The sequence below is a fragment of the Nannobrachium achirus genome (assembly GCF_963921795.1).
Source record: "Nannobrachium achirus genome assembly, chromosome: 15".
NCBI classification, from domain to species: domain Eukaryota; kingdom Metazoa; phylum Chordata; class Actinopteri; order Myctophiformes; family Myctophidae; genus Nannobrachium; species Nannobrachium achirus.
This window is the reverse complement of record NC_137822.1, coordinates 43,145,241-43,172,515: the sequence shown is the minus strand read 5'-3', so window position 1 is coordinate 43,172,515 and position 27,275 is coordinate 43,145,241. Positions and strand designations below refer to the sequence as shown.

The window sequence follows — 27,275 nt, the reverse complement described above, 5'->3', positions numbered from 1 at the left end:
TTTCCGTTCGCTGAATCGTTAAAACTCATTCTCAGCCAAATATGATTCTATCATCTTTTCTAGGACATCCTAGTCAGCCAGATCGCCTTCCTCCACCATTTTGATAATTTTCCATCACATTCTGTATTTTATTTATTTTGGGCAGAAATGGTGGATTCTATGATAGGGGACCCTGTTACATAAGAGTGCGTAAGATCTGACGTCTATGACGTAACACGGAAATGGAGAAACGCTTCAGCATTAGCATGGCTCTGTTTAGCCATTGTAGCTAACCAAAACTAAACCATATCTTCGCTTCAGTTTATCAGATTTTGATCCGGAAAAAAAGTGTCTGTGGCGTGTACATGCGGTCCCAGCCGCCCAGTCGATAGGTTGATTGCACGATCAAGCGCACGTGGGGCAAAACAAGCATAGAAATTGTTCAATTCCCCAGGGAGGGAGGCAGAGGGAGTCTCTGCAGACCTGGATCTCCTTCTGAAGTCTGTGATGGTACAGAGCCCCTGCCACGTTGTTCTCACATCTCCACTCTAAAAATTGGTCCTCCAACTTGGCTGCATATGCCCTATTGGCCCTCCTGATAGTTTTCAGGAGCACAGCCTTAGTGTCCCCCAGATTCCCAGATCTGAAAGCAACGTTGCGCGCATGAAGCGCGACCTGGACCTCACTATTGATCCATGGCTTCTCATTGGGATAGATCCGAACAGATTTTTTGGGAACAATGTCATCTATGCAAACACGGATAAAATACGAGACAGAGTCTGAGAATTCGTTGACGTTGTTCTAAGCAGTGTCGCGAAACATCCCCCAGTCTACATGGTCAAAGCAGTCATGAAGCATAGAATCCGATTGCTCAGACCATATTCGGACCTCCTTGTTGATGACAGGCTCGCGCTTCAACCTCTGCTTGTAGGCAGGGAGAAGATGAATGGCGCTGTGGTCAGACTTTCCAAAAGGGGGCTGGAGGAGGGACTTGTAAGCATCTGAGAAGGTGGTGTAGCAGTGGTCCAGAATACTGTCGCCTCTGGTGTTGCAGGTTATATGCTGGTGGAATTTGGGGAGAACTTTCTTGAGGTTAGCCTTGTTGAAGTCTCCAGCCACCACAAAAACAGCTTCTGGATGTGCAGTTTCCTTTACACTGATGATCTTGTGGAGCTCCTTGCATGTTTCACCCCCATACAACCCCATCTTAGTGGGGTTATTAGCCTTAGTAACGCTGTTATTCCCAACACTGGAGGAGGCTGACCAAAGAAGATGGAGGGATTACATCTGCACACTTACCTAGGAACACTTGGGGATAAATGTTGCTCAGGAGAGGGAACACTGGAAATCACTGTTGGAATTGTTACTTGCGCAAGCAGAGCGTGCAAGTACTGCGTTCGGCTGTGTATGTCTGTGTGTGTGTGTGTGTGTGTGTGTGTGTGTGTGTGTGTGTGTGTGTGTGTGTGTGTGTGTGTGTGTGTGTGTGTGTGTGTGTGTGTGTGTGTGTAAGCCTGTAGCCCAATCAGTGACCAGCATTTCTGGTAACGTCATCATTGACAGCCAATGAGGGACCAGCATTCCCGGCAAGTACTGCGTTCGGCTTCATATGTACGTATGTACAGTATAATGTGTGTCGGTGTCTGTGTGTGTTTAAACTAGCAGAGCGAGCATGTACTGTGTTCGGCTGCGTATATATGTTTGTGGTGTGTGTATGTGTGTCGGTGTCTGTGTGTGTTTAAACTAGCAGAGCGAGCAAGTACTGTGTTCGGCTGCATATATATGTTTGTGGTGTGTGTGTGTGTGTGTGTGTGTGTGTGTGTGTGTGTGTGTGTGTGTGTGTGTGTGTGTGTGTGTGTGTGTGTGTGTGTGAGCCTGTAGCCCAATCAGTGACCAGCATTTCTGGCAACATCATCATTAACAGCCAATGAGGGACCAGAATTCCTGGTGATGCCAGTGGCGATGTCACTGGCATCGTCAGTGGTGAGCACAAGTTGGAACCTTGACAGAATGCAGCTCTAGTTACCCCTGTGTGTAAAGCAGCTATTGTTATAGCCAGAAACTGAACAATATTTGTGCATCGTGTGGAGTTATTTGGAGTATAAGTCTGCAGTTAGACCTTAGTGACTCCAACTCCATGGGTGTCCTCCTCAATTTTCGTATAAAAATGCGGGACGTGCACCCTTCAATGGTTTGTTTGACTCTTCCTTTCTTTAAAATACTGTATGTGACACAGGACACAGTGCCTTCAGTATCTCTGCTGAAGTGCATTTCATTTCAGTGATCAAAGCTACTGGAGCAACAAATCTTAGACCTTGCCTTCTCGCTCGGAGGCAGGACTAAGCTGTGATTTGGCGAAGCAAATGTGGATCGACTGCACTGATTGTCTAATGCAACCCATTAGGCTTTATGGATTGGCCAAGCTTTTTGTGACGTTTGTCCTGTGTTATAAAGTGTTTGTGTATGGACTGCACACATTTACAAGACAAGACTTTATGACATTTTAAAGGCATTGTTGCTGTTTGGTATACGAGATGTTTTGCATCACAGCATGTCTCTCAGTAGCTCCATGCTGCGACGATGCTACTTCCGTGGCGGTCGGGAGCGAGGCATACGTCTTTGGAAATTTCTGTCCCCGGATGATCTTCAGGGACCAATTGGAGGTGCATGTTTTCAACACAGTGTCTTTGCGCTGGAGGAAGTTGCGTCTTGTGACAACTGAACAAGGAGAGCGCCCCCCTGAGGTTCCCGCTCACCGCTACGGCCACACGGCTGTTCTAATAGAGGATATCGTCTACCTGTGGGGAGGGTGTGATTGGAGAGTGAACGAGTACTACAACGTGCTTTATGCATATGATGTGGATGCCCACAGCTGGTTCATGCCCGAGGTATCGGGGTCTCTTCCACATGAGAGGACGTTTCACTCAGCATGTGTCTTGGATAAGGTCATGTATATTTTTGGAGGAGTTGCATGGGACAATGTACACACCGGTAGAACACGCACTGTCACAGGTGCAAGGTGCTAAATGGCAAGACGGTTCTTCAATGCCTGTACAAAAGTCAGACGGGCTGGGATGATGCCTCACCAGCCAGCAGGCACGTACAAACATATAAATCGTAAATGGTGCATTTATATAGGGCCTTTATCCAAGGCGCTCTACATAGATTGTGCATTACATTCATACACAGATGGAGGAGGAAAGCATGCAAGGCATCAACCTGCTCACCGGGAGAAACTAGGGGTTCAGAGACTTGCTCAAATAGAGAAGAAGTGGATTCACATCACAGAGGAAGTGCAAGGAGAACAAAGCTGACATCTGTGACATTTACATTTCATGAGAGACATTGACAGAATACTAAGTCTGTGGAACAGGCAATTAATAGCATTCGTTTGTAGTGAGCAAACAGAAATCAAATTAGTCTACAAAATGATTTGGCAGGATAGAGGCATCAGGCATGAGTCTCATGATTAAAACATGCACTAGCTTAAATATTTACATGGATTTGTTTTTCAATATTCATGGAAGTTAAGAATTAATTAATAATACAGTACATAAGTCAGATTGTGGTAGTAGCGTACAGCAATGAGCAGTAGCATAATAAAAATCAAACCTCGGTTCGAAGTGAAGCGGTGAACTTTTATTCTATATGTTCTAGAGCTATAAACTCTGTGATCTATACATTCTTCCAATTCTGAATGAATGAATGATTTTATCTGGAGGGCCGAATTGTCATGTGAAGCTTGACCAATCCTCAAAGTATAGTCTCATTGGACATTTTAATCATCCAATCCTCAGACCGGGACGGACATTACACACATATTCTGGACGTACGAGACAGATAAAACCTGTTTATTCTGGACTGAAATGACCATATATGGACATGAACGGGACACACAAGGCCACTCCTTGGAGGCGGCTTTCACCGCTTCAAAAACAGGGATCCACATCCACACTATATCTCCTAAAACTGCAACAATTTAATTTGACAACTCATTAATAGTCATGTGTGATGGATTAGTTATTGTGACGATCATTTCAAAGCCTGGGCTCTGGGGTTTGTGCTGTCACTTTCACTTCCACAAGCACACAATCATCATCATCCTCATCATCATATTTCTCCATGTCATACATCACAGAATCGTGATCATGTTTCTCTGTATGAAACAGCAGACTCAATAATCAACAGCAAGTTCTACTTAACCTGCCCTGATCTCATGATGCTTTAAGGCAGGGCTGCCCAAAAGGTAGATCGTGATAGATCACAAAGGCTGTGCAGGTAGACCACATGACATGCCCCTAAATATATATATCATTCAAATATTTTAAAAATATTTATAAACAAAAATCACAACAATTTAACCACACAAATTTGCCGCCATTATTTCCCATTCCAAGTGCGTTTGCCAGTGTCACTATTCCAAAGCCCCCTGGGTAGATCATGCTGAGCTAGTCGTTTTAAATGTAGCTCTCAAGTCAAAAAAGTGTGGGCACCCCTGCTTTAAGGTGTGCACATTTTGTTTAATTATATTTAAAATAATTGTGAGAATCTATTTGTTGTTACAGTAGTTGTAATGAGACTGATTGATTTTGTTAGTTATTATACAAAGGATAATGTTTCAAGTTGATTCACTGTGATGTGGTCAATCCCTGGTTGAGGAATTTTGTATAGCACGGTTCACAATGCCTCGCGTTGCGAGGCGTTGTGAGCATGTAGATCTGCTATTTTCACAATTTCTGCCTCTAATATTTGTCAATTTGGCCAATGTTTAATTTGTCATTTCAGAGGTATTAACAAAATCAATAACCAAAGACAATGCATAGCTCTTTTTTCCAGGACCTTCCAGGACCCTTGTTCAATTCACCGTTTGTCAGCCTTCTGATTGGTCCCTGAGACTCCCTGACTTGCCAACCAGAAACCAGAGGTCATTTAGTCCAGTTCAATATGTCCAAGGATGAAGGTTTGTTCATATTTTCGGGGGATTTGTAAAACTATACATTTTTGGAAACGTCAGAGTATCAGAAATCAGAAAATCCATGATTCCATTTGCAAAATCCCTTGGGGAATTTTTGACAGATGCTGAAAGTTCGGGCCCATCCACTTACCATACACTATACTATAAGGAAAGAAATACCCCCCCAAAAGATTAGACTCCTTTGTACAGGGAAGACAGCAGGGTTTAGGTTGAGGAGGTCATTTAGACTCCAGTTTGTACAGGGAAGACAGCAGGGTTTACTGTGGGGAGGTCATTTAGACTCCTCTGTACAGGGAAGACAGCAGGGTTTACTGTGGGGAGGTCATTTAGACTCCTCTGTACAGGGAAGACAGCAGGGTTTACTGTGGGGAGGTCATTTAGACTCCTTTGTACAGGGAAGACAGCAGGGTTTACTGTGGGGAGGTCATTTAGACTCCTCTGTACAGGGAAGACAGCAGGGTTTACTGTGGGGAGGTCATTTAGACTCCTCTGTACAGGGAAGACAGCAGGGTTTACTGTGGGGAGGTCATTTAGACTCCTCTGTACAGGGAAGACAGCAGGGTTTACTGTGAGGAGGTCATTTAGACTCCTTTGTACAGGGAAGACAGCAGGGTTTACTGTGGGGAGGTCATTTAGACTCCTCTGTACAGGGAAGACAGCAGGGTTTACTGTGAGGAGGTCATTTAGACTCCTCTGTACAGGGAAGACAGCAGGGTTTACTGTGGGGAGGTCATTTAGACTCCTTTGTACAGGGAAGACAGCAGGGTTTACTGTGAGGAGGTCATTTAGACTCCTTTGTACAGGGAAGACAGCAGGGTTTACTGTGGGGAGGTCATTTAGACTCCTCTGTACAGGGAAGACAGCAGGGTTTACTGTGGGGAGGTCATTTAGACTCCTCTGTACAGGGAAGACAGCAGGGTTTACTGTGGGGAGGTCATTTAGACTCCTTTCTACAGGGAAGACAGCAGGGTTTACTGTGGGGAGGTCATTTAGACTCCTCTGTACAGGGAAGACAGCAGGGTTTACTGTGAGGAGGTCATTTAGTCCAGTTCAATATGTCCAAGGATGAAGGTTTGTTCATATTTTCGGGGGATTTGTAAAACTATACATTTTTGGAAACGTCAGAGTATCAGAAATCAGAAAATCCATGATTCCATTTGCAAAATCCCTTGGGGAATTTTTGACAGATGCTGAAAGTTCGGGGCCATCCACTTACCATACACTATACTATAAGGAAAGAAATACCCCCCCAAAATCTGCTTTAAGTAGCATGTGAGGGGTCTAAATAGGGGTTTTTCATGATTTTGAATCCATTGCATTTGTTTTTCACTAAAAACATTAATTCGGCTAAAAACAGCTCCAACAAAACTATGGTTTAGTGATGAGTCATCACTTTTCACAGTCTTGTTGGGGCCTTTTTTAACCCAAGGAATGTTATTCATGCAAAACAAATGCTTGCAATGGATTCAGAATCATTAAAAACCTCTAGTTTGACCCCTCACATGCTACTTAAAGCAGATTTTTTTGGGGGTACTTTATAGTATAGTGTATAGTAAGTGGATGGGACCCAAACGTTCAGCAGTTGTCAAAGATTCCCCAAGGGATTTTGCAAATGGAATCATGGATTTTCTGATTTGTTATACTCTGAAATTTCAAAAAATATATAGTTTTCATAGTCCCCCGAACATTTGAACAAAATTACACAAGCGACTTGACTACAGGGTTTAGGTTGAGGAGAGAGAGAGCCTTACTGTGCTGGCTGATTCTGACTGCCTGGGGATCGACAGGTTCTCTTACTGGTAAATGGTAAATGGTGCATTTACTGTACATAGCACTTTTTATCCAATAATAGATTGTGCATTACATTCAGTCATTCACACACACACATTCATATACCGATAGCAGAGGAAACCATACAAGGCACCAACCTGCACATGAGCATCAGGGGGTAATACGGCTATTATTAGGGGTTCAGAGTCTTGCTCAAGGCCACTTCGACAACTCTGGGGGAGAAATGTAGCCACTCTACCCCTGCCGCCTCTGCTTACACGCTCGCTCGCTCACTCACTCACTCACTCACTCACTCACTCACTCACTCACTCACACTCTCTCTCTCTCTCTCTCTCTCTCTCTCTCTCTCTCTCTCTCTCTCTCTCTCTCTCTCTCTCTCTCTCTATTCATTCCAATGGGAGACACTGCTTCTGAACCATTCTTTAGTTCCATGGTCACTGAACTCAATGTTGGACCCGATCGTCATAAGCCACACACTATTCCCAAAAATGTCATACTAAAATGGCTCTCAGAGACACAAATAAGGAGAAAATCTACTTTTATTGTGGACCTTTCTGTCCCAGCAACACACTCTCACCAGTAAACATTCCCACGATTTGGCATCAGACATTGGCACCAACTTTAAGAAGACCATTTGTAGGATTTGTGTACCATCTCGCCTCCAGCGGCTCAAATTGGAAATGTGTATTTTCTAGGGGTGCCACGGTTCAGTCAGCCCACGGTTCGGTTCGTATCTCGGTTTTTGGCTCACGGTTTCGGTACAGTAAAAATTGAAAATGAAAAAATAAAGAATGCAAAATGTTCAGTTAATTTTAAAGATGGGGTGCAATCATTTGTTTCCCCCCTAAAACATGATAATCAGTTATTATTATTATACTAGGAGGAAGACTTTCTCCAAAAAAAGTGTACAGAAAATTATGTTTTTATGTGGCCACACCCCAATAAAGAAATTCGGTATGGGCTGTTCGGTTCGGTACAGGGCCATTCGGTTCGGTATACCGGTTCGATTCAGTATTGTGGCACCCCTATATTAACAGTCTTTGGTCCACATCAGTGCTGCTGGCTAAAGTGAATGAATGTCAGAAGGAAGTGAGTTCATCCTGAGGGCACGGCAGCCCTCACTCTTTGCTCTGTCGTTCACCAGTACTGACAATTTACATGGTACAAAGCCCAAGGAGACACGCACGCACGCACACACGCGCGCACACACACACACACACACACACACACACACACACACACACACACACACACACACACACACACACACACACACACACACACACACACACACACACACACACACACACACTCCCCTCCCATAACTTGTGGGACATGAGGCGGTATAGTCATCTGCGGGGCCCACCCTTTCCAGAGCTCGTACAGCTCCCAAAAAAATCAGGCGTCATCAGCAACAATCAGATATTACAAAAATCTATTTATATGAGCTATAATCCAGTATTTTTTAAGGATTGTCACTTGTGGGGATCGCTCCGCCCACTTTCTCTTACGTTGTCACTCATGGGGTCCTATTTGTCAATCCTCCAATTTTGACTCAGTACACATGATCTCCATCAAGTGTCATCAAATAAATGAATACAAATAATAATTATTTGAATTTAAGGTTTAATTATGTAATATAGACTACCGTATCTGCAGTGAGATCTGCAGACAAGAATGAAACACTGTGTCTATATGTACAGTACATTTTGACAAGAAAGACAGAGGAGAAAGTGGTACAGTCAGCTGGGCATGCCATCTTTTTATGGGCACAAATGGGCAGGCCTGTCCTTAACCGGGGGATAAAGGGTACAGTCTTCCCCCCACCTGTGAGTAGTCGGCCCCAGGCAAGGGGAGCCCAGTCTACATATCTGTAACTCAGTGTACAAATGGAACCAAATGGACCCTTACATGGGGGCCCCCTCATTCATACAATAGCAACATAATAACAAATGCAGGTGAATGCAGGGTTGCCAATAATCCTGTATCCTACAGGAGTAACACATCTGTCATGGGAACGTGTTGCACACACAAGGTTCACTACAAATGGATCTACTGGCCTACAAATGAATAGATAAATAATATTAATAATAATTATTGCAGGATTGTAAAATACATTTGGAATAGTTACACATCACATCTTGTACTCTGTGGCCTGTGGCTTTAGTTTGGACCTTTGTAATTGTAAAACACACCGAGTTATTTTTCTATACACCAACTCTATTCATCAAACATAACAAGCTCACTATGTGTCTTGTTTTGAGCTTGTAGATCACCGGCTATTTTTCATGAATGTCCCCCACATACATACCACATATGCTCAGTGTAGCCAAACAACGTAGTAGCCTAACAACCCCTAAAGGTCACGTGAAATACTCAAGGCCAGCTTTAGTTTGGACATTGAGTCCTTAAAATCAATAAAAAAATCAAAAAAATATATTTTGTTTTACGCAGGCCAATGTTTTCATATTTGAAGAGTGGCAAATCCATTGAAATGGGTCTTGTGTCTCTCTGACACTTGTAAGGGTCGACAATGGAGGAAAAGACATGACATTCTGTATAGTAATCTGCGGGGCCCACCCTTTCCAGAGCTTGTACAGCTCCAAAAAGAAGCAGGTGTCATCAGCAACAATGAGATATTACAAAAATCTGTTTAAATGAGCAAAATTTTACAGTTAACTAATATAATAATAGAAATGCTTTGTAAAACACACCTGAGTTATTGTTCTATACACCAACTCATCAAACATAGCAGATCTACAAGCTCACTACGTGTCTTGTTTTGAGCTTGTAGATCACCGGCTATTTTTCATGAATGTCCCCTAGCACATACATAACCTGTATGCTCAGTAAAGGTCAGGTAAAATACTCAAGGCCGGCTTCAGTCTGTACATTGAGTCCTTAAAATCAATAAAAAAATCAAGAAATATTATTCTGTTTCAGGCAGGACAATATTTACATATTTAAAGGGTGGCGAATCCAATGAAATGGGTCTTGTGTCTCTCCGACACTTGTAAGGGTCGACAATGGAGGAAAAGACACGACATTCTGTATAGTAATATGCGGGGCCCACCCGTTCCAGAGCTTGTACAGCTCCAAAAAGAAGCAGGTGTCATCAGCAACAATGAGATATTACACAAATCTGTTTAAATGAGCAAAAATGTACAGTCAACTAATATAATAAGATAAAACTCTCCAAACAATTGAAGGCTCTAGTATTAATTCTCCTACCTGGACTTCACTGCCGTGGAGGTGGAATATTTACAGCCTTGTCTGTAAGTTTTTTTTGTTACTGTGCTCCAACACGAGCCAATTGAAACATAAATAACTACAAAATAAATAAGACGGGTAGGAAACATTGTTCTGCTGTCCTGGTGTGTGCACTGCTGCTGCCAGCAACAAACTGAACTCTCCACACCCTCAATCACACACCTGTAGCCATCAGACCTGAATGCCTGATTGCCAGGTGTCAATCATCGTTCACAAGGTGATGGCCCGTTAATTAGTCAATAATTGTCAGGGTCAATTATGACTCTGGCCGTCACACTCCTCCCCCCATGGAGAAAGGCGACCATTAGTGAGGGAGGCTAGTTGTCACAAATGTACTATGCTTGCTCTAATACAACCTGCATATTCAGACGCATAATAATACAATAAAAATGGACTCTCACATGGACACCAATGCCATTGTAAGCTTGTAGGTCTGCTGTTTCCACAACATGTATCTGTGGAACCGAGTCAAACTAAATGTAATGCCTTAACTCCTAAATTCCATGATTTGGGGGGTCTCCAGTTCTAATATGAATTTTAAGGGTTGAAAAGTAGACACACATAGGGCAGACCATATAAGAACACTAATGAGACACACACAATTCAGTTTCAGAGTATGACTATTAAAAGCAGGCCACTTGACCTTTGGTGTTGTCTGTTTATGGCACAGAGGCTAAATGCCAAGACAAGAAGGCCATCAAATAAAACAAGATTTTAGCCCATTGAAAGAATGATTTGAATTTAAGGATGTAATAAGACTATCTGCAGTGAGATAAATACATTATGCTATTTACAATCTGATCCATGCTCAGCCCTGCACCAATCAGGTCTATAGACAAGAATGAAACACTGTATCAACAATCTAAAGGCTAGAAAACTATCTAACCATTCAATCCTACACACAGAGACAGATCCCTGAAGGGGCCTGTTGGGCACAGACCCTCACCAATAAATTGTGACCCTTCATCTTTTTTCATAATGTTGGCTGTTTAGACTCATGGATGGTTGTTGTTAACTTGTACTTATCTGGATCTTGTGACCACGTCTTTGTCTGTCTATGTTCTTGTCTATTTACTGTATGTGCACTGTGTTCTTAGAGTCTTTTTACCATTTGCTGTAACATGAATGCCCAGTTTGGGACATAAACATGACTTGACTTGACATGATGTTGATATGGGCGGTGTAGAATACCACACATTATTGTGACTGTAGGTCACAGTTTAGTATGTGAACGGTCACAGCTTGACCGTATCTGTCTGTTTCCCTAACACATCACATGTGTTGTCACAGTGATGTCAGATCAGAGCAGGGATACAGTCTATGGGTTAGCCGCTCTGACATCATGCTCTGATGTCACTGTGATGTCAGGGGAACCACTAACAGAATGGGTTTGCGCTCTGACATCACACCCTGACTTCACTGTGAAGTCAGGGGAACCACACTAACAGAATCCCTTCTATGCCCAAACATGGATATCCCTGATCATCAATATTAAACTCATATCTAACAGGACTTCATATGGGAATGCCCATATACGGAGGCCACATACCACACAAAAGGCCCTATCAGAGTACAGTCTGCGGTGATAGGTCATCACGGCGGTGTATGGGCATAAAAGGGATTGTATGTATGTCAGATGTCATCAAAGGACTTTCACTTAACAAATAACTGAGTAAGCATGTTTGCGCTCTCACAGCATATCTCTCCATATTTGGGTAACTGGTCCAATATACATCACTGGCCAGAAGGCCAAGTCATGGCGCGACCTCGCTGAGGTTGCATGTCACCATGAGGCGTCTTACTAGTAGTATAGTACACAAGGTAATAGTCACTAGTCAGTACTGCAGCGCTGTGTGACACATGGACCTTCACAGATGACTCAGAGCTGCTGTATGAGACATGGAACCTGGAGACAGTACTGCTGTATGGGGTTGAGACATGGAACCAATGCTGGCAAGGCCAATCTCTGGTATCCAGAGAAGAATATAGGTAAATTAATATTATTGTTGAATGTGTCTAACTTCATATGCCATGAAAGCAACCAGTTGCTTAAAAACACATCAAACATATAATTTTCCAAATGTCTGTTATGGTGTATCTATATCTATTCTGCATCTAGCACCATCATGTGGACAGGCATGGTCATTACACAGTTTTGTATGTATATCAAACATAATTTTCCTAATGTCTGTCTGAGTGAGTGTCTGTCTGTCACAGCGTTGTCTGGCCCTGTTACAGATGTTGTCCATAAATCATGCAGATCGGTACACAGTTTCTCTATAGCCATTAAACGAAACGGGTATTTCTTACATTGATGCTCCTACATATTATCATGCAAGCACCAGTTAAAGTTACTTTCCATCCCTCATATACTGTGTGCACAGTGCACATCCCATAACCCACTCACTGCACATCATTTCGGAGCTCATATCTTTGAACGGGTAAGGGCTAGTTTGATATCAAAAGGCGCAATTGACACGGGTAATAAATGAAATGCATAGAAAAAGTAAGCTAAATTCATATCTGAATACCGCAATGTGAATGCCTTGTATCTAAGAGGATAGTTGATTATATGGTGCTATGGTGTAACAAAACATTGATTAATACTGCTCTAACCACTGACACTAAATGACTAGTTCATAAACATAGTACACATGTACTTTTAATTGTAAGCAAGTATTAGATAAAAACAGAAGATTAAGACCCAGGCCTACACTACTTTACATTGAGCTCCTATAGTAATACATTGGTTTTGTTTGTATATGATGTGTGCACTAAAATGAATCACAGAAAACAAGCATCCGATAACAGTTTATTTTTCCGCCCCAATAACCTGGCTCAACATGTGTGAGGCCTTCATACAGGAGAGACCATGCATCTTTTCACCCAACATTCACGTAGAAAAACAGAAGCAATGAGTACCTTACTGTTTAACCAACAATTTCAATCAAATCTCTGCCTCTGGAACATATTTTGGGGTCGGCAGCCAAATGCATATAGTTTTAGGGGTGCTTGAAATGAAAAGGTTTTATCCCCACTAATACAGAAACAACCCTTTTAGTACAGACGGCCTGAACTGGCACGACATATGAAGTCCAAAACAGAATAGTACTGTACAGGGCACCAGAATAGTACTGTACAGGGCACCAACACTTGGCGTGACAAAACAGAATAGTACTGTACAGGGCACCAACACTTGGCGTGACATACATTCCAAATAAACAAAGCAACCAAAAAGGGATCAGACCAGGCAATATACAGTACAAGTGCTGAAACTGCTCCATATTCTTCCAAGAAATGTGAGCTAAATCTACTGCAGTAGTTAGGCAGCTGAAATGCTGCTACCATCACTTCTGAATTAGTTCCAACTCAACTCCCTTTGGAAAACTTGTGGGAGGCATTCAAAGATGGGCTACCATTAACCTACATGCAGGCCTAGGAGTATTTTTCATGCAAACCAAATGCTTGCATTCAGAATCCTGAAACACCCCTAGTTTGACCCCTCATATGAAATTTGCCTTCATACAAGTTGTTAATGTTAACCAATTTTAAAAGGCTCCCACACACCCACACAGTTTAGCAAGGGATTTTTGTCTGAACTAATTCAGGTGAAAGTAGACAACTTGCTTATCCAGCTAATGGTAAGCATACCTTGCAGATTTAGCAACACTTTTGCTAGCTTTCCCTAACTAAGAGTACAGATGGAGTAGTTTTTTTTTTTTTTTTTTTTTTTAATATAGTTTTTCTATCTGGCTGTCCTAGACAAAAGTGCAACGTACTTAAACCACTGCAGAAACCAACTACAGAAACCCCCCCAAAAAACAACAAAACCGAAACACTAACTCTAAAGTGTTTCTGGAGCAACAAGACAACGTCATTTAGTTGCTTTTTTCTGGATGGCTGCGATTTGGTTCTTAATATAAAATTTCACAGCTTTCCAGTCACGCTCTTTTAAAGCCTCAGGTTCTGCAGTGAGGCAGTTTGTGCAGTGATGCTTCTGTGGCACTTTTTGCTTCTTTAAGAAATCACCCATGTTCCTCTTGACAGCATCAGCCTCTTCTTTTGTCCAGGGCTTCTTTACCACTGTTTTACGGTCACCTAGATGAAAAGAAACAAATCAATAATGGCAACACAGAATCTGAATAATGGGCCGTCGGAATAATGCAGCAGACGCAAAACATACAGTAGTAACGCCTTTATAGTTTGCAACCATTACGAGCAACCATGTTTGTTTTTAGAGTGGTTCAATTCTGAAATCAATTAATAATGCCCAAAGTAGCAGATACATTAAGTGGGGAGGAAAAACAACTTTGCCACTTTGCAATTGCCAGTGTTTTGGAGAAGGTTAGTTTGGGTCACTCCAAAGCTGCCAGAAGCTGCAGGTGTTGTGATAAGCACTGCACGTTCTGCAATGGTTCATCATGTCTTGAAGTAAGGTTTAAATATCATCGTGATACATGTATCCCCATTTTAGCAAGTAATAAAGGGCCCAGTACAGCAGTTCTCAAACATTTTGGCTCAGGTCACCCCGGTAAAACATATTTTCATCCACGCATCCCTGAATTGCATTGTAACTTTATAGTCTGGCTTTATGTCTGCCTATCATAGAAAATAATTACAGCCTCCCACGTAACTTTGTGACAATGATGTCAATTCAACACAAAGAAAAAAGATCAGTTAGTTTTTCAAGATTGATATTTCTATGCATTTGTTAAATTGTTGATGTACTGACATATTATCTTGATTATATTGATGCTTATTGTAAGTCGCTTTGGATTAAAAGCGTCTCATAAATGCTTAGATTGTGAATTGTAAGAAACCTTAGTGATATTTAACTCTGGTGTCAAATGAAACCAAATGAACCCTTAGAGATGTGACTGTAGTGTACAGTGACCTCTATCCTCACCTCTCTTCGAAGAAACACCACCTTTTGAGCCCTTCGAAGAACCGCTGCCTGTGGACACGTTCACATCACCGCCACGAACTGAAGGCTGCCGACCACTAGAGACCTCTGCATCACTGCCTGAAACAGATAACAACACGAACCAAACCCTTAGTCTCTGACGAGGAATAGTCTGTAACTAGCCAACCAAAAAGAAAGCTTAGTGATATGCAACTCTGGGGACAAATGAAACCAAATGAACCCTTAGAGATGTGACTGTAGTGTACAGTGACCTCTATCCTCACCTCTCTTCGAAGAAACACCACCTTTTGAGCCCTTCGAAGAACCGCTGCCTGTGGACACGTTCACATCACCGCCACGAACTGAAGGCTGCCGACCACTAGAGACCTCTGCATCACTGCCTGAAACAGATAACAACACGAACCAAACCCTTAGTCTCTGACGAGGAATAGTCTGTAACTAGCCAACCAAAAAGAAAGCTTAGTGATATGCAACTCTGGGGACAAATGAAACCAAATGAACCCTTAGAGATGTGACTGTAGTGTACAGTGACCTCTATCCTCACCTCTCTTCGAAGAAACACCACCTTTTGAGCCCTTCGAAGAACCGCTGCCTGTGGACACGTTCACATCACCGCCACGAACTGAAGGCTGCCGACCACTAGAGACCTCTGCATCACTGCCTGAAACAGATAACAACACGAACCAAACCCTTAGTCTCTGACGAGGAATAGTCTGTAACTAGCCAACCAAAAAGAAAGCTTAGTGATATGCAACTCTGGGGACAAATGAAACCAAATGAACCCTTAGAGATGTGACTGTAGTGTACAGTGACCTCTATCCTCACCTCTCTTCGAAGAAACACCACCTTTTGAGCCCTTCGAAGAACCGCTGCCTGTGGACACGTTCACATCACCGCCACGAACTGAAGGCTGCCGACCACTAGAGACCTCTGCATCACTGCCTGAAACAGATAACAACACGAACCAAACCCTTAGTCTCTGACGAGGAATAGTCTGTAACTAGCCAACCAAAAAGAAAGCTTAGTGATATGCAACTCTGGGGACAAATGAAACCAAATGAACCCTTAGAGATGTGACTGTAGTGTACAGTGACCTCTATCCTCACCTCTCTTCGAAGAAACACCACCTTTTGAGCCCTTCGAAGAACCGCTGCCTGTGGACACGTTCACATCACCGCCACGAACTGAAGGCTGCCGACCACTAGAGACCTCTGCATCACTGCCTGAAACAGATAACAACACGAACCAAACCCTTAGTCTCTGACGAGGAATAGTCTGTAACTAGCCAACCAAAAAGAAAGCTTAGTGATATGCAACTCTGGGGACAAATGAAACCAAATGAACCCTTAGAGATGTGACTGTAGTGTACAGTGACCTCTATCCTCACCTCTCTTCGAAGAAACACCACCTTTTGAGCCCTTCGAAGAACCGCTGCCTGTGGACACGTTCACATCACCGCCACGAACTGAAGGCTGCCGACCACTAGAGACCTCTGCATCACTGCCTGAAACAGATAACAACACGAACCAAACCCTTAGTCTCTGACGAGGAATAGTCTGTAACTAGCCAACCAAAAAGAAAGCTTAGTGATATGCAACTCTGGGGACAAATGAAACCAAATGAACCCTTAGAGATGTGACTGTAGTGTACAGTGACCTCTATCCTCACCTCTCTTCGAAGAAACACCACCTTTTGAGCCCTTTGAAGAACCGCCTGTGGACACGTTCAGCTCCACATCACTGCCACGAACGGGAGACTGCCGACCACTAGAGACCTCTGCATCACTGCCTAAAAACATTGGCCAAATTGTCAAATATTATAAGAAAGAGGCAAACATTGTGAAAATAGTCAATAAACAGGCTCACGTCTTGCAACACTGAGAGCCTGTAGAACTGCTATTTTCACAATATTATGTATCTGTGGAACAGGGTCAAACTAATTGGGGGGTCCCCAGTTCAGATATGACTATTTTTGGGGGGTGGGGGGGTTGCAGGCCAAAAAGGTTGAGAACTACTGGGTTAAAGAACAGTTACAAGCCTACATATTATGCAGCTATAAACTGAACACTTTGTCTGTGAATTGACTGTAATATTACCTAACATGTCCTCACTCTCTCCCCTGTCGTCTCCGTCTTCTTCCTCCTCCGTTTCCTCGCCATCACTTTCAAACATCGGTACCGTCTCTGTAGAATTAACCAAAATGTTAACACTTGTGGGGGAAACATTAGACACAAATACATGATCTACAAGCTAACCATGCATGGACAAACATAGTGAGCTTGAAGCAGTAAAAGTTGTAAGATGTACTAAAACATTCAAAAAGAAATATACTATCTAGATACCTGTGGCCGAGATGTTGATTTCATTTAGGCTCATCCCTTGGAACTCTGCAATTTTCCCCTGCTCCATGGCTAGTAGAACCTTGCTCACTTGGGCAATTTGGAGGGTTGGCATATCGAGTCTGTAGAACTCCCTGTGTACGTCAATGTTGTGGCCAAGGAATCTTGCCAACTGATCAAGATCTGTTTCTTTTAGATTAAGTACATTTGAGAGGGTTGCCACTTGTTTTCGGAGTCTAGTGGAGGTGATGGAAGCAGGGTCGTTGGCACCACATTCTTTTGCATAGCGTCCCAGGCATTTATATCCTCTGAGATGGCTGGTGTATCCTGGAAGAGCAAACAAGTGAGGATTGTCTTGCAACACACCACACTCCTCTCGCTTGTTGCACAGTAATACAAGCGCGTCTTCATTCTTTGGACTTAGTAGTATAGGAACATTCCTATCACGCTTTCCAGGAAGTTCAACGCGGGTGAAATGTGTGAACAACACTCTCTCACTGTCTGTGAGGCAACCTTCAAGGTCTTCTGTTGGCTGTGACTTGTTTCTTTCAAGGAACATAGGCAACTTCATTTGAGCGACTTCACCTTCCCTTCTACGATTGAAGAGGATCACACTTGCTAAAGTAACCTCTGCAAGCTCTCTCCAGTTATAAGAGCAAGCGTTGTCTTGCAACTTCATGAAGTTCTCTTGTTGCTCCTTATCCAAATGGACATGAAGACATTTCACATCAGAGGTTAAAGGCAGCAGCTTAGGAGCATTGAACTTCTTCTGCCTGAGGTCCCTCCTGGCAGGACCAGAGAGATAGGTATTCCACATGGAACCATGGACTTCTATGAATGTCTGGCACTGGTCTGCTGCGTTACGATCCTGTTTAATCAGAGATTCGGTTCTTAAGAACTCGGCAAGCTGTTTCAAAGCGTCACCTAGTTTAAACGACAGGCTTGGTACCCCCACCTTTGCTGTTTCATTGTTGAATCCGACTGCTATTCGTGCCGCTTTGACGGTGTCCATAAATCTTTGGGGGTCCACCAAGTCATACGTAGTCTTCAGACCTGTCTCTTTTCTTGCCACGTGTACGAGTCTTGCAATATCCCTGAGCTTCTGCCGGGTAAATTTGCTTTGGTCGTTGTCTTTAGACAGACTCTTATTTATGAGGTGAATGCCAAAAGCTCGGATTACTGGATCACTTTTGATGATATCACTGACCTCATCGTGACGCATGACACGGACGACTCTCCAGAATGGCTCCTCAATGCTTGAAGTTGGTTCAGAAAAATCAACAGCTGACAGCACTCTTCGTTTGCCAGCACTGGTCTTTTCGCCTTTTTCTGGCCGGTGGGGGCATTTTTCATAGTGTTTCCAAAGCAGTTTCCGTAGAAACATCCCGCGACAGTTTTGGCAGTGAACATACTCTCTTGCCTTTGTTTCTTTTGTGGGTCTCCTGTGAGCAATGAGGCTCCCTTGTCCACTCCTTAGAACATCTGCATTGTGCAAGAAGTTGCCCGTTTTTCTTAACAGGTCTAATTGTATTTTTCTTTGCTTTGTGTTTTTATTAAAGCTGAAAGCCTTGGCAACCTCAGGGTGGTTCATGTGATTACGTTCCAGATGCCTTCCGTATTTAAGAACCTTAGTGTCACAGAATTGGCAGTACTGTCTTTTGTTGTACATTCTCTTTCCACTTGATGTTTTGGACACAGACAAAACAGACACTGTTGGAGCGGACACTGTTGGCTCAGCTTCAGTACCAGGTGGACCTGAGGATGTTGAAGTCACCTGGTCACTGCTAATGCTGGCTTTGTTAACTTCAATTGCACCACCATCATCGGAGCCCATGTCACTTCTGCGTGGAGTGTATAGCTCTCTGCTAACTGCGCTTGACCGGTCATCATGATCACTATGATCTTCTGGTGGATCATCGGCTTCCGTAACAGGTGGACCTGGTGATGTGCTGGACTTCACTGTAGCCTTGGAGCCCTGTACAATACTATTCTGCTTTGGACGAGTGTTGGACTTCACTGGAGCCTTTCTAGTGCTGGAGCCCTGTACAATACTATTCTGCTTTGGACGAGTGTCATCAGAGCCCATGTCACTTCTGCGTGGACTAAATAGGTCTTCGCTATCTGCACTTAACCAGCCATCGGTCATTTCAACTTCACTTGCGTCATCATCAGAGCCCATGTCACCTTTCGGTGGAACGTATACGTCTCCGCTATCTGGGGTTGACCAGCCATCGCTCATTTCAACTTCACTTGCGTCATCATCAGAGCCCATGTCACTTCTGCGTGGAGTGTATAGCTCTCTGCTAACTGCGCTTGACCGGTCATCATGATCACTATGATCTTCTGGTGGATCATCGGCTTCCGTAACAGGTGGACCTGGTGATGTGCTGGACTTCACTGTAGCCTTGGAGCCCTGTACAATACTATTCTGCTTTGGACGAGTGTTGGACTTCACTGGAGCCTTTCTAGTGCTGGAGCCCTGTACAATACTATTCTGCTTTGGACGAGTGTCATCAGAGCCCATGTCACTTCTGCGTGGAGTGTATAGCTCTCTGCTAACTGCGCTTGACCGGTCATCATGATCACTATGATCTTCTGGTGGATCATTGGCTTCCGTAACAGGTGGACCTGGTGATGTGCTGGACTTCACTGTAGCTGGACGAGTGTTGGACTTCACTGGAGCCTTTCGAGTGCTGGAGCCCTGTACAATACTATTCTGCTTTGGACGAGTGTTGGACTTCACTGGAGCCTTTCGAGTGCTGGAGCCCTGTACAATACTATTCTGCTTTGGACGAGTGTTGGACTTTGAGTCATCAACGCTATCTGCTTCATCACTTGTATCTGCTAACACCGACTCCAGCACCAGTGTGGCATTTGATGTCCTGGAAAAAACCTGGAATGAATTCAATAGTAAATGTCAAGACATAACAGATGTGGTGCTGTAACAAATGTATCAAACTTTTATTTTTGTTTTACTCGAGTATGTAATGGTGGACAGTAACAAAATGCTTTATTTACTGCCATAAAGTAGATTCTGAGCATGTACTTTTAAATACCTTTGGTCGTTTTTTGGGAATGTTGCAATGTTGAAACCTCCTTTTAGGAAAGGCACCCCTTACAGGTCCCGGCATCTGTAGACATTGCAATGGTAAATGTATGTAAAAATTAAGAGGGCTCCTGGAGAGCGAGAGCGAGAATATTTTTTCCAGAGTTGAATCTGATTTAAATTGTTTAAATGCAGACAGGTCCCATGGAATCAGATTGTTTCAAATGTGATTTGAGCCACATCCAGCCACATCCAGAGGTGGTTTCAGATCTGATTTCTAAAGATGAGTCTCAGTCTGAACACAGAAACCTGATCTAACGAGCCAAGTCCACAAGGGGGGGAAAGTGGGAGTGACTTACTAGGGTGGAGGGGCCTTAATTATATATTTTTTTTAAAAGAGAGAGAAGATAGCAGATATACAAGCTCACAGCGTGGCACCGAGTGCCACGCTGCGAGCTTGTAGATCTGCTATTTTTGAAAAGTCGTAAAAATGCGTGAAAATCTTTGAATACGTATTTTTTAAACTAAACATTTTTATTTTATTTTGAACAAGTCAACATTTGTAACTCAAATTTTGCTTCTGAGATGGGGGTCTGTGGCTGAATACATATCATTTTAGGGGTCCTGCAAATGACACAGTTTGAGCGCCACTGACATAGGAACATAGTTTTTTTTTAAAACCTTAGATGAATTTAGAAGACATTTATAGAATCATGTCAAAAATAAGACTTGCACAAATGTTCACGATTTAAAAAGAATAGCAGATCTACAAGCTAACAGCACGGCACTGTGAGCTTGTATATCTGTTATTGTTCAATATTTAAAGCATAAAATAATGCATAATATACATTCCCAGTCTAAATGTGTTTAACCCCCACCATGAAGAACATTCATGGGGGACAATGCAGTTTAAACAGTCGGGCCAAAAGATCGGAATTGAGAAATCAATCAGATTCAGGCTAGATTTGACACTTGTGATTTTAATGTTAAATACCTTGAAGTTGAATGTGGACTCTTTCAGCTAGTGCATCACTGTAAGAAAAAAACAAAGCAAACCAAGACAGACTATTATATAAAGATGCTTTCTGCAGACATAAAGTTTATTTAAAAACATTAGCCACACATTAGAAACCCATGAATACCAAAATGCATAGGACATTTTATGAAAATGTTACTTTTCAGGATTCCAATTAAAAAATAGCAAAAAGTAGCATACCTACAAACTCTAAACGTGTCATGTTTTGAGCTTGTAGATCTACTATTCTTGTGTTACATAGAATGAGGAAGTAGGGCATTAATGAGGAAAAATGTGGCCCTCTGGATTGAGTGTAGAAATATAGTAACCCTCTTCATCAAAGTTGCCCAGCCCTGCTAAAGTAACAATTAAATTATGCATGAAAACATTTTTTCAATGGTTACCTGAGGTGCACAAAACAGGCCTTTAGCTAATTATAAAAAACTAAAGGAAACATTAAACAGAGTTGGACTCACTAAAAACATTAAGCTGTTTTTCTGCTATAACTGTAAATTCTCAGTATTGTTAAATGTCCATTTGGTTATATTTGTACAAATCCGATGTAAACTATTAAGGACTCACAAGTTACAAGCTGGGCACAGTGGGCAGGTTATTTGCAGGGAACAAACTGTCTCTGAGGCTGTGCTCACTGCTCACAGGCTAATCAGTCAGTACTAGGTACAGCTGGGCAGGCGAGGGGGGGAGGGGACATTTGCTTTCATGTCCAATTGAAACTCATTAACTGGTTGGGGGGGATGGGAAGGCTGTCTACCTGCAGGCAATTTTGGCACTGTATCATGCTAGACAGAATTATAACTATCACATATTTATTTACAAGTATTATTATTATACTCCATTAGTGTTATTAGTAGTACAAGTATTTTTATGTCTCGCAACTGGACATAAAACAGGACAAACTTCACAAAGCGCAACAATACAATGGCAGTACCAGGATTATTGTTTAGAAATCGCTTTTATTTTAATACCGTGAAGCACTAAGCATTGCAGCCTACAAACATCAGTTGACTAGCAGTCACCCACAATAAAATACTTTGAACAGGTTAAACTTGCATAGTGACGCATGCTTTACCTGGGTTATATGATAGCTGTATTTTAATGTCGACATTAAATAACAATCCTAATTGTTTCATTCATACGACCGTTGGCTGGCTGCTGACGGCAGGGAAAGCAAGGACCCGACAGTGATGTCAGTGTCACCACCACAAACACGGAAGTAGCACATAGTCTTTATCATGATCAAACCTGTGAATCAGTGACATCACTTTCGAATCCTGGTATCTTTTGGCGACCGGGAGAAAAGAACCAGGGAGATGCTAAGTAGCTACCCCAACGTTAAAACCTTCTTGCAGCACAGCTAACACGAAGTTTAGTGTCTCTGACACAAAACACGTAGGACTACACTACTGTAAGAGGGTGACTAGCCCACGGCTAATAATAATAATAGAACGTGTGAAGTCAGTGTCTCTCAGTGTCAACCTGTCGCACCAATAATAACGAATGCCAGAAAAGTCGACCTCTTTCAAAGTCGACCCCAAACTCGTTTCCCAACGGGTCTGAGGCCTTAGCTAGATGCAGAATAGACAAAAATAAATCTCAAAATAGTTTGTTCCACGGATTGACCCCTATTGCAAACGCTTTTGTTCCAGGGACCCCCAGAAGCACAGATTTGATTTTAGTCTAATCTGCATCTAGTTTAAGGCAACAGACCCGTTGGGAAACGAGTCTGGGTCAACTTTGAAAGAGGTCGACTTATCTGGCTACCATAATAACAATCTCCCGTAACGCGACCGAGTATTTCCCGGTGAATCTGTGCGCAACGGTGGGGGCTTGGGAGTGTGAGGGACACGCACCACTGACTATTGCTGATGATGGATCTTGCAATTGGCGACGAGTCTCTTACTAAATCGGCAAGATTACATTACATAACATGATACATAAAAGCTAAGCTATCACCTCTCCATCATCAGCAATAGTCAGTGGTGCGTGTCCCTCACACTCCCAAGCCCCCACCGTTGCGCACAGATTCACCGGGAAATACTCGGTCGCTCCCGTAACCCTCTTTTTCCTCATAGGAACAAACCTGTAACCCAAACACAACTCCCTAAATAAAACGAACAGAACAGACATGTAGAATAGTAACCCAGCACTAAACTGTGCCTTATTTATATTTACTGTTGGATGCAGTCTATATTGGTCCATCTTAAATTATGTTAAAAAAAAGTCCCAGTGAGTCTGCTATTAAAGCCAAGTAAAACTTTGAACTAACACAGATAATTCTTACCTTAGTTATTTTCTGAGGGGGGGCGAACAAGGCCTTCGGTAAAACTTCCCAATCACAAAAAAGCCGGCAGGTAAAATGTCTTTAGAGTCAAGTTGTGTCTTCATTCACTTCAGTTGTGTTTGGCAGACAGCGTGGTGCTCTAAACAAGAGAGGCGTGGCTCCGCCTCCTAAGGAGTGTAAGATACACACATTCTGCACTAGCATTGACTCAGCCTCCAGGGGGAGGCAACGAGTCCAAGCCACGCACACTCACACATAATGGGAGATTTGAACATCAATTGTGAAACCCGACCTAAAAATCACACCATAGCACCGTGGGAACATAATAACTTGATTTCAAGGAAAAAAATTGTGGGTTCCAGCGTTTGGGCCTCACAAGTAGAAATGGGCCCCACAGTATGAGTGGGCTAACTCATTTTGGAACCCACAATTGATGCGAGAGCAGTACACACACACACACACACACACACACACACACACACACACGGGTGTCACAATTATTACATAATCGTCTAATCGCAATTATTTGACATAATCGTCTAATCGCAATTATTTTACATAATCGCGATTATTTTTCATAATCGTCATAATCGTTTCCATGTTGAAAAATGTTCATATATTTTGTTAAGTAAAATAATTGTGGAAATAGCAGATCTACAAGCTCACGACACGTCGCATCGCGACGCGTTGTGAGCGTTGTGAGCTTGTAGATCGGCTATTTCCACTATCAATGTTCTTTTTTAAGTATGAAATTGTCAAATATGTCAGTTTGTATATTTAGGTTATGTGTCATATCTATCTGCCATGTGCAACTTCAAGGACTAAAAGCCAAACAGAAATGTAATTGTCAATGACAAAAACACAATTAAATCGTTAATCGCAATTATTTGAGAGAAACTTAATCGTCATGTAAAATGTCATAATTGTGACAGCCCTACACACACACACACACACACACACACACACACACACACACACACACACACACACACACACACACACACACACACACACACACACACACACACACACACACGAGAATCTCAGGCGTTTCTCCCGAGGCATACTTTATGTTGAGACAAACACACAGACATGTACATGCACGTTTACATGCACAAATGCTTTATCCAACAGAGAAAACAGTGTAATTTACACCTTGAGCTATAAAACATCTCTCTAGCAGCTATAGTGCTCTCTGTGGTCATTTAGCTGCTCTTCTGAGGCTTTCCACACACAGGCAGGCACTAAGTTGTGTGAGAGTCGTGTGGGGGAGGCGGGGGGCAGAGACAGCGCAATGCATTCCGGATGGAAGTCTAGTGGTTTGAAGTCGAGTGAGAGTCCTGTGGTTGCACAGAGCACCTAGCCTGGCGGAGCCAGACGTTATTATCTGTGTTCATTCCTTCCACAGTATAACGTCTGGACTTTTGGCCTATTGGCAGCTTGAAAAGTGGGCGGGTGTACTTGCCTTGACAGACAGACTCCTCTAACCAATCAGCGTAGCAGAACATCTCTCAGCCAGTCGGAAGAACGGCAAACAAACACGTCTTTTCGGCCGATAAACTCCACTAGCGCATCCCCCGTGTTCCTTTTTAATTGTTGTAATTGATTCCAACTCTGAAATAACTGCACTTATTGCTTGTTTTATGGTTAGAGCGTTAACTGTTACACTTGTTGCGTCGCGAGGGCAGCCATTGTTGTTTTGAAAATGCTGCAGCAGCAGCATGCATCTACGTCACCGTCTACACATGGACCAATCAGGGGAAGCTTTCCACTTCTTGTCAGGAAGACTACGTTTGTTGTGCGGAAGCATAGTGCGGAAGCAGTCACTGATTGGCCCAAATCACAGAATAATCGGTATACTCGCTGCCAATCAACGGAAGTCCAGACGTTATACTGTGGAAGGAATGAACACAGATATAGCGTCGGGCCCCGCCAGGCTACAGAGCACCATCCAACAAGCACACAACACACACTAGACTTCAAACCACTAGACTTCCATCCGGAATGCATTGTGCTGTCTCTGCCCCCCGCCTCCCCCACACTATGTCTATGTGTTTGTGCCCACACCCCACTGACACACTCTATGTCTGGCCGCACACTAGCCGATAATCGGGCTATTTAATTACCCTCCCGACAATCGGGCTGCCACCGACTGAAACGGGCCCGACAATCGGGCATGAACGTCGTCTAGCGTGAGGTCTCACAGATCCACTCGGAGCCCAGCCGAGTGGCTCGGAGGACGATCGGGGGTAGCCCGACTCTTTTCAAACATGTTTGATATTTTCCTGGATCAGTAGGTCTACTTGTCTGGAAGACTGGAAGGGCAGCAGGGGACTGAGAGAAAATAGTAGGCCTACAGCAGCCGCTGATAGACGCAAGTCTCTGAGCATACATCTGACTGAGTGACAGATCCATCTCTTTTTTTTTTCTCTCCACCTCTCCCGGCCTCTGCCTCTCACACACACACACACACACACACACACACACACACACACACACACACACACACACACACACACACACACACACACACACACACACACACACACACACACACACACACACGCGCGCGCCGCACACAGACACACTTTTCATAGCGTCCGTCCGTCCATCAGGTTGTATCATGAATGATTGGGATTTAAATTAAAACTCAACGGCAGCGCATATCAAACAAACAGAAGAAAGACTGCGACCAGCGCACATCCCTTGCAAGTAGGTGGGACGTTCGCGAACGAATCGAGTATATTGAACGGCTCTTTGAAATGAACGATGGGATCCGGTTCGCAGTAGGGAGCCGTTCCTTTCTAATGAACAGTGGTGGGAAAATAGCCTACTGCAATCAATGTGGAAATACTCTGCCACAAGTAGAGGTTTTTGGAATGCTAATACTTGAGTAAAAGTACAAACGTATTGGTATCATTCAACATTTAATTAATGTAGCCTACAGAGTAGACCTACCAATAGTAGAAAGTAGGCAGAATGTCCTGTTTCACAGATTTTCCAATGAATAAAATGTAGAAAAATCTTTTGAAAATAGCCGATCTACAAGCTCACAATGCAACAAATGGCAGGTATGTAGGCCTACCTATAAATGGCAGAAATAAATGTATATAGGGTTGAAGTTATTTGTAATTATAATCAAAATCTACAAAGTAACTAATGAGCCAGTCTTTTGAACGGCTCTTTGAAAGGAACGGATCCCAGAGATCCGGTTCACTTCAAAGGACCATAAATCCCATCTCTATGAGTCAAAGAAGTACACGCCCATCCTGATCTACAAGCTTACAACGTGGCACGGGACAGACAGTTTGGTCTTGGAGATCTTGTTCTGGGTGCGCTACACAGTCATACGACTAATCATAAATCAGGCACTATCAGCCATGAGAAGGACGGAGCGGTGCTTTAGCGCAGGAGAGAGAGGGGATGTCAGAGTTGGATGTACATGAAACGTGTCAAAGTGATCTCATATCGTCAAAATAGGACACAACTTCCATATTGAAGCTTTTTTTTTTTCGTTGCGTGAGGCGGTGTTGTGTGTTGAGTCAGTGGATAACGTCATGTGTTTGTATGTGCGTGTGCGTGCGTGTTGCAAAGCACAGCTCTCAGAACACCCCCCGTGGCATCTTGTATTCATTATA

The 27,275-nt window shown here is 43.1% G+C and overlaps 1 protein-coding gene across 1 annotated transcript; it reads right to left on the bottom strand.

Annotated features, from left to right (window-relative positions):
• Positions 1-780: 780 nt before the first annotated feature.
• On the bottom strand, positions 781-17,629 carry LOC308299875 (uncharacterized protein; the record flags this gene model as incomplete). Its single annotated transcript, XM_080743656.1, has 11 exons — positions 17,278-17,629; positions 17,032-17,118; positions 16,605-16,724; positions 16,324-16,440; positions 16,043-16,159; positions 15,762-15,878; positions 15,481-15,597; positions 15,200-15,316; positions 14,919-15,035; positions 14,042-14,110; positions 781-1,238 (listed from the first exon to the last, which is right to left on the bottom strand). The coding sequence occupies exons 1-11, from the start codon at positions 17,387-17,389 to the stop codon at positions 781-783; spliced, it is 1,548 nt and encodes a 515-aa protein (XP_080599782.1). The 5' UTR covers positions 17,390-17,629.
• Positions 17,630-27,275: the final 9,646 nt, after the last annotated feature.